At 43.7% G+C, this 16460-nt stretch overlaps 1 protein-coding gene across 5 annotated transcripts in view; it reads left to right on the top strand.

Annotated features, from left to right (window-relative positions):
- Nucleotides 1-12482, top strand: part of LOC139583969 (SLIT-ROBO Rho GTPase-activating protein 1-like) — a 194079-nt gene extending 181597 nt beyond the window's left edge. For 2 of the 5 annotated variants that reach the window (XM_071415451.1, XM_071415453.1), the window contains exons 21-22: nt 6886-7267; nt 8219-12482. In XM_071415451.1, coding sequence (XP_071271552.1) covers nt 6886-7267; nt 8219-8620 — 784 coding nt within the window. In that variant the 3' untranslated portion in view covers nt 8621-12482. Of the gene's footprint in view, nt 1-6882; nt 7345-8218 lie in introns of all 5 variants that reach the window. The other 3 variants (XM_071415450.1, XM_071415452.1, XM_071415454.1) reach the window with 2 other exon arrangements.
- The last annotated feature ends 3978 nt before the right edge of the window (nt 12483-16460 follow it).

Here is a 16460-nt window from a genome sequence, read left to right as displayed (position 1 = left end):
AAACAAGCATTTCTGTTTTACATTGCATGACACACACCCCCTAGCCTACTGGAACAGCACACCTTGACGTCTCACTGTGGAATCTTCTCAGGCATCTCGCTAATGACACACAGCCAAACCAATAACTGCCTGATTTCTGTGTCTGGCTGCCAGGGGCTGGCTCTGGCTTGGACTACCACCACCCACTCCACTGTGCTCTGTGGTCAACTACAGTTTAAAAGATCAAAAGGGCTACATGACATTAGAGATGCATGTTAAAAAAATAATGAAATGTAGAAATATAAACATTCTGTGGAATGGAGATGAATCTAGAATGAGTTCCAATAGAGGAAAAACTGTTTTGCGTACCTGGCCTTACTTATGACTAAATCAAATCGAATGTATTTATATAGCCCTTCTTACATCAGCTGATATCTCAAAGTGCTGTACAGAAACCCAGCCTAAAACCCCAAACAGGAAGCAATGCAGGTGTAGAAGCACGGTGGCTAGGAAAAACTCCCTAGAAAGGCCAAAACCTAGGAAGAAACCTAGAGAGGAACCAGGCTATGAGGGGTGGCCAGTCCTCTTCTGGCTGTGCCGGGTGGAGATTATAACAGAACATGGCCAAGATGTTCAAATGTTCATAAATGACCAGCATGGTCAAATAATAATAATCACAGTGGTTGTCGAGAGTGCAGCAGGTCAGCACCTCAGGAGTAAATGTCAGTTGGCTTTTCATAGCCGATCATTAAGAGTATCTCTACCGCTCCTGCTGTCTCTAGAGAGTTGAAAACAGCAGGTCTTGGACAGGTAGCACGTCTGGTGAACAGGTCAGGGTTCCATAGCCGCAGGCAGAGCAGTTGAAACTGGAGCAGCAGCACGGCCAGGTGGACTGGGGACAGCAAGGAGTCATCATGCCAGGTAGTCCTGAGGCATGGTCCTAGGGCTCAGGTCCTCCGAGAGAGAGAAAGAAAGAGAGAATTAGAGAGAGCATACTTAAATTCACACAGGACACCGGATAAGACAGGAGAAGTACTCCAGATATAACAAACTGACCCTAGCCCCCGACACATAAACTACTGCAGCATAAATACTGGAGGCTGAGACAGGAGGGGTCAGGAGACACTGTGGCCCCATCCAATGATACCCCCGGACAGGGCCAAACAGGAAGGATATAACCCCACCCACTTTGCCAAAGCACAGCCCCCACACCACTAGAGGGATATCTTCAACCACCAATTTACCATCCTGAGACAAGGCCGAGTATAGCCCACAAAGATCTCCGCTACGGCACAACCCAAGGGGGGGCGCCAACCCAGACAGGAAGATCACATCAGTGACTCAACCCACTCAAGTGACGCACCCCTCCTAGGGACGGCATGAAAGAGCACCAGTAAGCCAGTGACTCAGCCCCTGTAATAGGGTTAGAGGCAGAAAATCCCAGTGGAGAGAGGTGAACCGGCCAGGTAGAGACAGCAAGGGCGGTTCGTTGCTCCAGAGCCTTTCCGTTCACCTTCACACTCCTGGGCCAGACTACACTCAATCATATGACCCACTGAAGAGATGAGTCTTCAGTAAAGACTTAAAAGTTGAGCCCGAGTCTGCGTCTCTCACATGGGGAGGCAGACCATTCCATAAAAATGGAGCTCTATAGGAGAAAGCCCTGCCTCCAGCTGTTTGCTTAGAAATTCTAGGGACAATTAGGAGGCCTGCGTCTTGTGACCGTAGCGTACGTGTAGGTATGTACGGCAGGACCAAATCGGAAAGATAGGTAGGAGCAAGCCCATGTAATGCTTTGTAGATTAGCAGTAAAACCTTGAAATCAGCCCTTGCCTTAACAGGAAGCCAGTGTAGGGAGGCTAGCACTGGAGTAATATGATACATTTTTGGGGTTCTAGTCAGGATTCTAGCAGCCGTATTTAGCACTAACTGAAGTTTATTTAGTGCTTTATCCGGGTAGCCGGAAAGTAGAGCATCGCAGTAGTCTGACCTAGAAGTAACAAAAGCATGGATTAATTTTTCTGCATCATTTTTGGACAGAAAGTTTCTGATTTTTGCAATGTTATGTAGATGGAAAAAAGCTGTCCTTGAAACAGTCTTGATATGTTCGTCAAAAGAGAGATCAGGGTCCAGAGTAACGCCGAGGTCCTTCACAGTTTTATTTGAGACGACTTTACAACCATCAAGATTAATTGTCAGATTCAACAGAAGATCTCTTTGTTTCTTGGGACCTAGAACAAGCATCTCTGTTTTGTCCGAGTTTAAAAGTAGAACGTTTGCAGCCATCCACTTCCTTATGTCTGAAACACAGGCTTCTAGCGAGGGCAATTTTGGGGCTTCACCATGTTTCATTGAAATGTACAGCTGTGTGTCATCCGCATAGCAGTGAAAGTTAACATTATGTTTTCGAATGACATCCCCAAGAGGAAAAATATATAGTGAAAACAATAATGGTCCTAAACGGAACCTTGAGGAACACCGAAATGTACAGTTGATTTGTCAGAGGACAAACCATTCACAGAGACAAACTGATATCTTTCCGACAGATAAGATCTAAACCAGGCCAGAACTTGTCCGTGTAGACCAATTTGGGTTTCCAATCTCTCCAAAATAATGTGGTGATCAATGGTATCAAAGGCAGCACTAAGGTCGAGGAGCACGAGGACAGATGCAGAGCCTCAGTCTGACGCCATTAAAAGGTCATTTACCACCTTCACAAGTGCAGTCTCAGTGCTATGATGGGGTCTAAAACCAGACTGAAGCATTTCGTATACATTGTTTGTCTTCAGGAAGGCAGTGAGTTGCTGCCCAACAGCTTTTTCTAAAATTTTTGAGAGGAATGGAAGATTCGATATAGTAGTTTTTTATATTTTCTGGGTCAAGGTTTGGCTTTTTCAAGAGAGGCTTTATTACTGCCACTTTTAGTGAGTTTGGTACACATCCGGTGGATAGAGAGCCGTTTATTATGTTCAACATAGGAGGGCCAAGCACAGGAAGCAGCTCTTTCACTGACTAACACTGAGGGACAGTACTGGAGTTAGTCAGTGAGTCTACATGAGTCGGACCAGATGTCATCTTACATGCAGGGTCATCCACACTGTTAGCTAAACCTGTCAGCTAAACCTGTCAGCTAAACCTGTCAGCTAAACCTGTCAGCTAAACCTGTCTGCTAAACCTGTCTGCTAAACCTGTCTGCTAAACCTGTCTGCTAAACCTGTCTGCTAAACCTGTCTGCTAAACCTGTCTGCTAAACCTGTCTGCTAAACCTGTCGGCTAAGCATGTCAGCTAAACTGAGACCTGATTCTAGGTCAGCGCTCCTACTTTCAGCCTAATGGCCAATAGAATCATCGTTGATGATGAGTTGTCCCAGTCAGTGGGTAATCTAAGTCCATTTTCAGATGGTTTGCTTCAGTCAACATCAGGGTGTAAATACATTAGAGGGGTTATTTCATAGTTGTCATTCTCAGAGCAATCTAGGGCAGACTCATACACACACACACACACACACACACACACACACACACACACACACACACTCCTGGCGTATCTTTTTGGCAGGGACTATAAAGGCTTCTGGGAGAGCGACAGTATTTTCTCACTCGTTCTTCTGTTCATTGCTGCATTCTAATTTGTGTGACGTAGTAGGCAACCTTGAGAAATCTGCTACTGGCATCATCCCTATAAGTTTAGATAGTGTTTTATTGAAAGGCTTGCTCACTTCACCTCTCTCTGCTGGAGAAATGTTCCTTGTTATCCCCTCCCTCGCTACCCCTGGCACCCCTCTACCCCTTGACCCAGGACTACTTTCTCTACCCCCTGCTCCCTCCCTGCCTCCCCCCTTCCCCCTTCTCTACCCCCCCCCTTCCTCCTTCTCTACCCCCCCCCCTTCCTCCTTCTCTACCCCCCCTCCCTCTCTACTCCCTCTCTACCCCCTCCCTCTCTCCCCCTCTCTACCCCCTCTCCCTCCCTCCCTCCCTCTCTCCCCTCCCTCCTTCTCTCCCTCTCTCCCCTCCCTCCTTCTCTCCCTCTCTCCCCCTGCCTCCCGCTCTCCCCCTCTACCCCCTCCCTCCCTCTACCCCCTCCCTCCCTCTCTACCACCCCTCCCTCCATCCCTCCCTCTCTATCACCCCTACCTCCCTCTCTTCCCACCCTCCCTCCATCCCTCCCTCTCTTCCCACCCTCCCTCCCTCCCTCTCTACCACCCCTCCCTCCATCCCTCCCTCTCTATCACCCCTACCTCCCTCTCTTCCCACCCTCCCTCCATCCCTCCCTCTCTTCCCACCCTCCCTCCATCCCTCTCTACCCACCCACCCTCCCTCCATCTCTCTTTCTCTCTTTCCCTCTCTACTGTTCTATGGCTCAGCACTGTTGAATCATTCATATCTTTGGCTTTATTTAGATCTCTCTCCTTCTACTCCCATTTACAGCATTTCTATTATACAACAGCAGTAATTACAGCCTAGAATTGTAGTCAACCAGAGAACATTATTGTATTATCTGGTTTGCTTTTGTATGACATTATCAATAGTATGGAAAACATGGCAGTCATGATTCATATTATAATATGGTTTATAAGTACCCAATGACTGTCTGTAGATTGTACTGTAGCAGTTGTTTTCCTTTCTATAAGCCTGTCCATAGATTGAGTTGTGATCTTACTCCCCCTACTGGTCATGAAGAGTCCATGCACGTGTTTACCCCTGCACGTGTTTACTCCACAAATCCCCAGTCAGTCCTCCATCTGTATCAGAACACATCATGTCCCATATTTACCTCCATAATGAATCTCCACTCTTAATGACGGTGGTTGAGACAGACCGTGTTAATTAGGCAGGAATTAGACTGAGACTTGAAACACGCCTAGGAAGGATGATTAAGGGATGAATAGCTGCTAGACTCATTTTTATTGTTTATTTAACCTTTATTTAACTAGGCAAGTCAGTTAAGAACCAATTCTTATTTACAATGACGGCCTACCCCGGTCGTCAAACCCGGACGACGCTGGCCCAATTGTGCTCCACCCTATGGAACTCCCAATCACGGCCGGTTGTGATTCAACCTGGAATCAAACCAGGGTCTGTAGTGATGCCTCTAGCACTGAGATGCAGTGCCTTAGACCGCTGCGCCACTCGGCAGCCCAGAATGACTCATGATGGAGATAAAGGTTTTGAGATATGAGACAGGAAGTACTGTGCAGCTAGCCTGGTCCCAGATCGGTTTGTGCTGTCTTGCCGACTACTATGGTCTTGTGGCATGTTAATGACTGAATGAGTTGGCTATACAGCACAAACAGATCTGGGACCAGGCTACAGCGCAACAATACCCATTTGGACAAATGTTAAACCCCTTTAGTAGATGTTATTTGTCAGTTTCTGTGTCGTTGCATAACAAGTAATTGATTTAGGTTTTCTGCCTGGTGTTGTGTAGGGAATATTAGTTTGATATTATGTTAGTGGTGAGGCAAAAATTGTCATCTCTCAATGGTTTATTGAAGAATTAAAAAGGACCGAACAAAAACAGTTAGTGAATGAAAAAGTCCCCTATCACCCCTTATCAAATCCTCAAAATACTTGTATCTCCTCTCATAACCATCTTTCAATTAACTTTTTCCTCAGAGTATATCCACTGGAACAATCGTAAATTGTTATCTCTCTATGGTTAAATATCTTTATATATTTCTGTTATCATATCATCCCCCGACACTGCTGCCAGACAGGCAGCCTATCACATTTGGTGCTGATTAGGTAGGGGGATGAAACATTATGGCTGTCTCCCAAATGCCCCCTATTCTCTCTACAGTGAACTACTTTTGAACAGAGCCTAATGGGACTTTATAGGACGGCCCCCTGCTAGGCTGGGTTTCATAAATATGCAGAGCAGAGCAGGGTCTTATCAGAGCCCCAGTAGAGATGATGGGCTGCTCCACTCTGCCGGCCCATTACAGAGGAATGAGATGGCTTCAGGGGACCATTAGTTACTGTGAAGAGGCAAGACCCAGACGCGTACTGTACGTGTCTGTGTGCCTGCGTGCGTGAGTGTGCCTGTGTGCTACTAGGTCTCTGTGTGCGTGCCATGCGTAAGGGATGCACACCTGTGTGTGGCAGGTCAGGTGTATATCTATGTTCAGTCAGGAGGGTGTGTTGAGACAGCAGGTTCAGATGGAGGACAGCTTTAATGCTGAGCCAGCTGAACCTTCTCCCAGGCAGGCAGGGGGGCAGGCAAGGCGGCACTGTGTGGCTAAAGGTTCAGATAAAGACCCAGCCTGCAGGCCTCTCAGTGCTGCAGCTGGAGCCCTGCCTCAGAACAAGCTACTAGGAGCACTTTGGGACTGACATATAGGTTTACGTCTGAACACTACATTGACAGAAGGCTTCAACAACTCTGTCTAGAGTCTATATCCCCATACTGACTAGGAATCTTGTGTGACTACATTACCCCATACTGACTAAGAATCTGTGTGACTACATTACCCCATACTGACTTAGAATCTGTGTGACTGTACATTACCCCATACTGACTAAGCATCTGTGTGACTGTACATTACCCCATACTGACTAAGAATCTGTGTGACTGTACATTACCCCATACTGACTAAGAATCTGTGTGACTGTACATTACCCCATACTGACTAAGAATCTGTGTGACTGTACATTACCCCATACTGACTAAGAATCTGTGTGACTGTACATTACCCCATACTGACTAAGAATCTGTGTGACTACATTACCCCATACTGACTAAGAATCTGTGTGACTGTACATTACCCCATACTGACTAAGAATCTGTGTGACTACATTACCACGGCTGTTTACAGACACTGCAACATTTCTAAGGTTTAGCTAAAACCCATAGACTTGACCTCAGTGTCCGTCTGTCTCTTCCTGCCCTCTCCCATATCCCAGCAGGCATAAGAAGAGGACGGAGCCCCCCTCCCGCTGCCCCCCGGCGCGCCCCAATGATGTCAACTGTATGGTGCACCCCTCCCAGCAGACCCAAGGGGGCCAGGCTCACACGCCTGAGATGGGCTCCCCGGTTCTGGGTCACGCCTTCAGCCCCCGGGACCTGCTGCGGAGCCGCAACCACGGACAGCTTCCCATGGACAGCCCTGAGCACCGGCGTCGAACAGGCCACGGCAGCCTGACCAACATCAGCCGCCACGAGTCACTGAAAAAGATGGAGAGCCCGCCCATTCGACGCTCCACAAGCTCGGGCCAGTACACGGCCGTGTTCCAGGACCCCCACCCGCGCGGTGGTGGCAAGCCCCTGGATCCGGAGACCATTGCACAGGTCAGCGCCAGCACCGCGGGACGAGCGCACCTCCCTCCACCAGCAGCAGCACAGCCCTGCCCCGCCCTGTCAACCTAGTTAGTCTGCTTACTCTGAGTTATGCTACTACTGAACACCTCTGTCACAACACTCCCAAACACATTAACAATCTAGTTTTTCTTTATACTTATCAAGACGCTCTTATTCAGAGTGACTTACAATAAATTCAGTCAGCTAAAGTAGGGGAGACAAGACGACCACATATCACGATCATTGCAACAAAACTTTCTTTAAAAAAACTACTATCAGCAACTTCAGTACTAGTAAGAATATCAAAAATACTATGTTCGTGCCTGTTACAGCATCAAATAGCTTCAGAGACAGATTCTGGGACATTGATGTTGAGTAAAATAGCTTTTGAGACTAACTATTTTTATAATGTTCCGCACAGTCACGTACAGTTACAAAAGCTGTTAATTTGGTCCGAGTGCTACGTGTCAGAACAGAAAATAGAAAGTCATTATTACAAAGCAGCGTCAGTGTCTGCATGGTAATACTTTGTCGGCACAGGCCCCAATTACCTTATCAGAGCTCTGATAACAATGTAGCACATCTTGGCTGTAGCAGTGTGCATTGTGCGAAAGCATGAGAAGCCATCAGCAGTGTGGAGAGACTTCTAATTAGGAAGCTGAGGATCAGAGAGAGGACGATGTCTCTCTCCGTTGGGTTGTCGGTCTCTGGGAGATGCTCGGATGAATGTCCTGTCATCGCTGCATCCTGTCTTATTTTAAGTCAGGAACATACCCAGGGATTTCAGTCTTAAGCAACACTCTTATCCTGACGGTGCTCACATACATGTACTGTATGTATGATGCATGCTGGTGGTGTGATGTCACTGTATTCCCTTAACTTGTCTATCGTTCTTTTCTCTTTCTCTCCTCCCTTGATTTGCCTCTCTCTCCCTCCCTGCAGGACATAGAGGAGACGATGAACACGGCGCTGAACGAGCTGCGGGAGCTAGAGAGGCAGAGTTCGGCCAAGCACGCTCCCGATGTTGTGTTGGACACACTGGAGCAGAGGCAGTCGACCGGGGGTCCCACCCCAGCCAGCTCCAGCGAGTCCCTCAGCCCCCTCCACAACATCCTTCTGAGGGCTCAGACCGGCGAGGCCAGGGGGCCCCCGATGTGCCGCAGCACCAGCTCTTCCAGCGACACCATGAGCACCTTCAAGCCGGTAGTGGGACCCCGTATGGGGGTGCAGCTTAAGCCGCCTGCCCTGAGGCCCAAGCCCCTGGTGCTGCCCAAGACGGGCCCGGCTCACCCTCCCCCTGTACACCCTCCCCAAGACCCCCTAGACAAGTCGTGCACCATGTGAACTTTGAACTCTGGGATGGGAACATGGACCAACAGGAAACTGGGAGAGTGTCTCTGACTACATATAGTAGCAACATGTTATCATTGTCTATAGATAATAATAATAGTAACAATATTGTGTAAGACAGTATAAGAACAGTCCATTACCTGGATATTGAGGATGCTGTAGTTGTTTGCTTTGTGAGAAAGATGTGTTTTCTTGTGTCGAGAAGTTAACCAGTGTCCAGTAAGTTAACCACATTTATTAACAATGAAAACAGGAACATTCTCAGGTCTGCTAGACAGACTGAACTACCACAAAGAAAGGGGCATGTTTCAGTGTGACTAACTATTTAACAGACAAAAAATTGTCAAGATCCATATGGAAAATACTGTAGAATCTGCTGAAATGCCTAGCATCGCTAGATAAGTCACCTTTTTCTCCTTGATCATTACTGTATACAGAACAACAAATCACAAGGCCTCCTTTGAGTTTAGAGAAACGACTCTGGTAGTTTACAAAAACTAGAGAACTACAAAAGAATGAACGCTAAAGAAACAAAGTAGTGCACGTTGCAATTCTGTTTTGCTTACTACTCAGCCAGGGGAACTATGGGAAATGTAGTCCGTGTCAGCTGAACCTGACTATGGTTTGCTTCTCACTTAGATGGACAACGCTTAGATTTAGAGTACTGATCGTAAGGCTTTACTGCCACTCAGAAATATAAGCTGTCAATTGTGAAAGTTCAAACCACCATTTGAAAGCTGTTGGAAGTTTGGATGTAGCTAATGTTTATAGCTGAGACTGAAGCAGGGAGGGCAAGAGTTCAGATATGTGTGTGATCATAAGGATGCACTCTCACATAAAGTTTTGGCCAAATATATTAGCACCCTTGCACTTTTCTTAAATAATTCCCAATTTCTTCTCAAATAAATTGCAATTGGAAAAAACCTTTGGTCTCCACATCTTGTTATTGAATTTTCAACATTGCAGAACTTGTTTTATTTTTGTAAACTTTATTTAAATTAAATTTGTAAACTTAAGACAAATGGCCTGGGCAAAATTATTGGCACCCAGGAGCTAGTACTTGTGCTGTGGGGTTGCTTTGCTGCCTCTGGTACTGGGGCCTTGAACGTGTGCAAGACATCGTGAATCATGAAATCAGCAGATTATCAAGGTATTTTGGAGTTCAATGTTCAACCCAGTGTCCAAAAATTGTGTCTTTCTTTAAGGTTGTGGGTCTTCCAGCAGGACAACAATCCAAAACGCACGTCAAAAGCACCCCTGAAATGGTTCAAGAAGAAACGCTGAACTGTTCTGGAGTGGCCAGCGAGGAGTTCAGATCTGAATCACATCCATAACATATGGAGGAATCTGAAAACAGCCGCTGGTGGAGGGCACCCTCAAACATTGAAGAATTAGAGCAGTTTGCTGCAGAAAGGTTGGCCAAATTGCCAGTTGAAAGGTACAGCAAGCTCACTGATGGCTCCAAGAAGCATTTATCTGAAGTTATCTTGGCCAAAGGCTGTGTAACCAAATTCAAGCTCTGGGGTGCTAATCATTTTGTCCATGCCATTTTTCTTTATTTTCTCAAATTGTAAACTTAAGTTCACAAATATAAAATTGGTTCTGCAATGTTGAAAATTCAATAAGGAGTGGAGACCAGTTTATTTATTTTTTAAGTGTCTACTTATTTGAGAAGAAATAGGGAATTATTTAAGAAAAGTGCAAAGGTGCCAATGTATTTTGCTGCAACTGTATATACTGTATATATAGTTGGACAGTAGATGATGAGATGTTTATTTGGTGCACTTGGCAACAGAAGAGTACAAATGAACTGGATACACTTTTGTCAAGGACTAGGCCGCACCTCCCAAAAGTTCTGAGAATGATGTTACGAGATTTTACAAGATTGCCTACATGTTGATTTTATATCGCTATAGTTTTATCGCAGCATCATAGTTCTAAACAAGGTCTGGAAGGAGACAAGAGGATACAACCACTGTGAAATATTACCCGTTATGGAAATCCTGTGAAAATGTTTATATACTCTTGAAGACCTGTGTCGAACCTTCGTTGGCTTTTTGTCTTCAGATTCAAGGGGAGCGGTTGAGAATGGTTTGCATATAAAACAGAGTATAGAAAGCACACCAGAGCTTGGTTTACAACAACACACAATGCCTGGCTTTCTCTGTCCAAAGACGACATATACTTTTACAGCATGGATGTTTGTTTCTCTCTCTCCCTCCTTCTGCAATGTAAGCATTCTTTTAGACTCCCTAAACTCATGGCAGTAAACTCCCAAAGATGGAATGCTGGACTGACTGTTACTGTAAAAGACCCATTTTGTTCATACTGCTTCTTGTCAGTGTTTTAGGAGCTTTATATCCCATCCCCATAGCCCCTTCTGACCTGTAGGCTAATCCTTGTGTTGTGGATGGGGAGATGGGCCGGTCCATTATGCTGTGGGGGAGATGTGACTGATGCTTAGATTCTCCATCAGGACTTTGTTAGTACATTTAGGTTATAAACCCCCTTTTGAATGATTGATGTGTGCCAGATCCCAGCTGAATAGAGGAGTAGACGCAGCACATGTGGACGTGGGGATTGCATACTCACATGTTCACTGAAGACCATGTCACATGATGTGGGTGTCAGTGTGGAGGCTGCTGAGGGGACGACGGCTCATAATAATGTATGGAATGGAGTATAATCTAGAGAATGGAATGGTATCAAACACATGAAAACCATGTGTTTGATACCATTCCCTTCACTCCATTCCTGCCATTATTATGTGCCGTCCTCCCCTCAGCAGCCTCCACTGGTGGGTGCATGTGACAACTAACCATCACAAGGGAAATGACCTCCTCATACTGTAACTGTATGTTCCCCTGTGACAGTGCCCTCTACGGGTCTCTTTTAAAGGTGCTGTGTAGCTGAAGACAAGAGACTGATGGGTGCATGTGTTGGGAAGCTTGCATCTGGTTAAAGAACAAGGACTCCAAAAAGCATTGTCTCAAGTTTGCAATAAGCAATGTTTTCCTTGGCATACAAACTGCAACAGGTTTATTTTTGTCTGTTGCCAAAATGTCATGTATATTAAAAGTGAATATGATTTGAATTCTGGATTACTAACCCTTTCTGGATTTTGTAATCATTTTTGTTTAAGATTTTGTTTGTTAGAATTTAATGGGATTTTTAGAACAAAGGTTGTAGAAATTCAAAGGTCCAAAGAACAGAGCCACGGAATTTGCAGGTGTCCCACCCAAACTTCGGTCGTATTCATCAGACACCAAACGGAAGAAAACTAACAAACCCAATAAGAAACGCTCATTTTGTTTTCCGTTTTGCAGCAGTGTCCTAATGAACATGAGCCTGTTGTAATCTGTGTTGTCTTTCTATATGCCATTATATACAGTTAGCAGTGGAGTCCTGCCTGTTGACTGTTGCTTTGTGTCCATGTACATCTGTAGTATGTACACATGAAAGTGCCTTAGTTCATAGTTTCTCTAAAACATTTTCAATGTTCTGTACTGTTGCATTCTTATTTCAGACCCTGTGTTATGAGCAAGTGGAGTAGGAAGCGAGACAAATTAATTAATGAGCGAAGTCTTGCATCTCAATATCTGCGGTGCTGCTCGTGGCAATGTCATTTTGCGGAGTCTACCTTTAATAGTAAAGATACTGCTTATCCATTGTGACATTGCACAGAACTGTATATTTGGCATGTAACTTCTTAACAACTTTTAGAGCTCTGAGGGCCGTTCCTCAAGGGTTTTTCTGTCTAATAAAGGAAATACACTGAACAACAATATAAACGCAACATGTAAAGTGTTGGTCCCATGTTTCATGAGCTGAAATAAAAGATCCCAGAAATTCTCAATTTGCACAAAAAAATGTATTTCTCTGAGATAAGCCAGGCCCTGTTATGTCATATGTTAAAAGTGTAAAAATAAGCATTTGTTAGGTGTTAACACAAGGTTAAATTACATGATTGTGTTGAATTATGTTTGGGAAATAAATATAGACATGGTTTTAAAAAGGTAGCGGTAATATTTCATTTAATTTACCCAATAGTAAGTTGTGACAAGAGACCACTTTTTTTGGACACTATGTTTTAAAAACTGTAATGTTTACATGAATTCTGATTATTTCCAGGGATACACAACATCCTGAAATATATGTAGATATCTTTGTTAGAAAGAATACTATATTTCCCTTGACAGAGTGATGTTGAATGTAAAAAGTGGCTCAACTTAACCCACTCTCCCCTACAACCGGTGTCTCCTGAGAAGTTCTCCTGCCTGAAGGAGAAACTACAGATCTTGGTTTCTATAGGCCAACTATACAACATATCTTGTCAATTACAATTATAATGTTCATCATTACTGTAATACAATGAGTATGAATTTGCAATGCAGTAGGTTACAACAGGGAGGGTTTTCTGTATTTGTAACTTTAAAAGCTGACTCATACACAGCTCAGGTAACATCAACTTTACTTGCTCTCTCTATAAGCCTTCTTTATAGGCTACCTGTTAGGTCTACTGACTAACCAATCTCTTCCATAGTTGATGTATTTGAAATGATTTCTTGAATTACAAATCATAATTGAATGTAGGGAAGGGAACTCCAAATAAAACTCAATGTAGGCATGCAAAGTTCCCACAAAGTGTCCTGTGTTATAAGTTACACCAATATGATAGACAGTATATTGTAACAAAAGTTAATGTTCTTTGCAACACTGTAGTTCCATCATGTGACCATTAGTATTATTACATCGATATACTTATTTAATGTTTTACATACAACACAGTTGAAAAAAAAGCAGAGGGGTCCATGTAAGGCAAAACCTTATGTTAATCATATCAACAGAAGAGAGGAGTGAATTTTCAATAAATGCCAGATTGTTCATGTCGAAAGCAGAGGTAATTTTAAGGTCAGCCACCTCAGATCCTTCCTTGGGACGTCCCTACCCAAAACTTTAACCTCCACCCTTACCATAACCTTTACCTAATCCAAATCCAAACCCTACCCTTAACCATTTTTAAATGGGATAGGGACGTCCCAAGGATCCCAAATAGGGCATGAGCGTTGACTTTCAGTTTCATTTCACCAGAAGTGGGACAGACAACCGAAGAATTTAGGGTGAGGTTATGAGCATTTATACAACGGGTGTGTCTAATCCTGAATGCTGATTGGTTAAAACCGCATTCCAGCCGGTGTCCATTCCACAAATTGCCACCGACTAAATCTATGACGTCAAAATGCCCATTTACTTTGTTCCCTCTGACTGTGCAATCCACTGTCTCATTAGCCCAGCCAGGGAACTTATAAACTTGATCTCCACTATAAAAAGCATCTAGATATTATCTCACATTTCTTTTAGACTTACATTTCGTTTTCAATAGCGGAGATTTGTATACACCTTGCTGTCTGTCTCTTTGACATTTGCTAAATTGTTTCAATAATTCAAATTCGATTATGCTGTCCCAAAGTAATGAATGTGTCGGGAGTCAGGACGAGAAAGACAGGCAGGCAGCGTTTCTCAGCCAGTCGAAATCTTGAATCAGCTGGCTTGATTTTTACGGATATACACAACAACAACAAAAAAGTACAACGAAATGCAGCTAGTTTGCAGTCTTTCCAGCTTCTGTTTAAGAAAACAGTCAAAACAAAGGTAAATGCAGCTACTTTGCTGTTATTCTGGTTGCACTTTTTGACGTGACTGTAGGTTAGCCGTAGTTGGCTAGCTAGCAAGCAAGGGATAAGAACGTTGCCACCCAGTATGGCAATGGAGCATTTAGAACAAAAAGACAATGACTGGGTCGCGTCAATAGATAAAGAACAAAAAGACTGAACGACTGGGTCGTGTCCATAGATACAGAACAAAAAGACTGAACGACTGGGTTGCGTCCATAGACACAGAACAAAAATACTGAATGACTGGGTCGGGTCCATAGATACAGAACAAAAAGACTGAATGACGGGGTCGTGTCTCTAGTAATCCTAGATTCGAGTCGGGACTATATCTTGTGGAAGGATGAAATAGTATGAATAAATTCATCAAAATAAAGTTTTTAATGAAAATATGTTAATCATTATTTGAATATGTTGGTAACCTGTTGCATTAAAGTGATAATGCCCTCGAAGCTGGTGTTTGGAGGATATATTGACTTCGTCTCGGGCCTAACGACACCCGAGCCAATATATCCTCCAAACACCAGCTTCGAGGGCATTATCACTTAAAAGATACCAGGTGCCTACAGTAACACGATGTCGTCTGTAGTGTCTCAATGTTTAAAAAAATGATCTGTGGAAATCAAGGATGTTTGGACAAGCAGCTTGACCAGATCGTTGGTCAAAAGTTCACTGTTGCAGATGGGGTCCTACTTGGAATACTTTGTGACAGTGGAAGATATGCCATCAGTGAAGGCAAAGAAAAGGCTTTGGGTCGTGTTATGAGCCAGGACAGTGTTTTTCTTGGTAATACTTCACCAAGAGTCTGTCAATCCTTTCCTAAAGAGTGTCTTCAGTGCGACAACTTACACCTGAGCAGATACTTTGTATGCGGAAGAGTGACGACCTGTCATTCAGGGCAGGTGAGGCCGAGCCTCACCTGTTTTTTAGTCTCACCTTTTTGTTGCCTGTTTTTTTCTTCTTTTTTTTTGCATTAATACGTGTCACATATCAGTTTGCAGACAATGTAAAACAATTATAATTGAGATAATAAAGCCGCATAGTTTCTTTTTTGCTTTCTTGAGTTAGGCAGCTCCAAAATTCAGGTGTTTCAGCCTAGCTCAGAGCTTTTTGTGGTGGTAGGGCAGCCAGCAGAAAATACGGAGCGTAGGGGTTGGTAATGTTCTCTAGTTGTGCCATGATTGGCTCAGTGTTCTGTCACTCATGGACACTACGTCACCGCAAAACCTACAGGGAGAGCTCGGGAATTTAAGCACCTTGGGTGCTGCCATAGATTTACATTAGAAGTGCCCATCCAAGAAGGCTCAAGGTCATTGACCACTGATAAAATGACGTCAAATCACATTATATCTACCATAGCTTTGATTGGACTGATCATGTCAACATCATACTCTCAAAATCTTAGCTAGCAAGCTAGACAAGCAGAACTCAGCTTGGAAGGTGTGGGCTTACTTGAGAAATCTTGTAACAAATACAAATTTAACGGAACCAACTTATGCCAAGAGGAAATATTTTTTGGAACATGCTTATTCCTGACATTGTCTGAAAAAAAGCTTGCTTGATGCCTTACAAATATGGAATACCAAACACATTTAAGGAAGTGCACTTGAAGATTTTACAATATATATATATATATATGTAATTCTATGTTGTCCACATTTGTTGATATTCATGATATCTGTGTTTTCTGCAAAAAAGGTGAAAAACTTACACACTTAATATTTTTTTTTTTTTACATTTATTTCACCTTTATTCAACCAGGTAGGCTAGTTGATTTACATCAGATGATGAGCCGAGAAAATCATACAATGTGATTTTCTGGATTTTTGTTTTAGATTCCGTCTCTCACAGTTGAAGTGTACCTATGATAAAAATTACAGACCTCTACATGCTTTGTAAGTAGGAAAACCTGCAAAATCGGCAGTGTCTCAAATACTTGTTCTCCCCACTGTATATTAAAAATAAACTGAAATACCTTATTTACGTAAGTATTCAGACCCTTTGCTATGAGACTCAAAATTGAGCTCCGGTGCATCCTGTTTCCAATGATCATCCTTGAGAAGTTTCTACAACTTGATTGGAGGCCACTTGTGGTAAATTCAATTGATTGGACATGATTTGGAAAGGCACACACCTGTCTGTATAAGGTCCCACGGTTGACA

The sequence above is a fragment of the Salvelinus alpinus genome, chromosome 9 (assembly GCF_045679555.1).
Source record: "Salvelinus alpinus chromosome 9, SLU_Salpinus.1, whole genome shotgun sequence".
In the NCBI taxonomy this organism is placed as follows: domain Eukaryota; kingdom Metazoa; phylum Chordata; class Actinopteri; order Salmoniformes; family Salmonidae; genus Salvelinus; species Salvelinus alpinus.
This window is presented reverse-complemented; position numbering and strand designations above follow the sequence as displayed.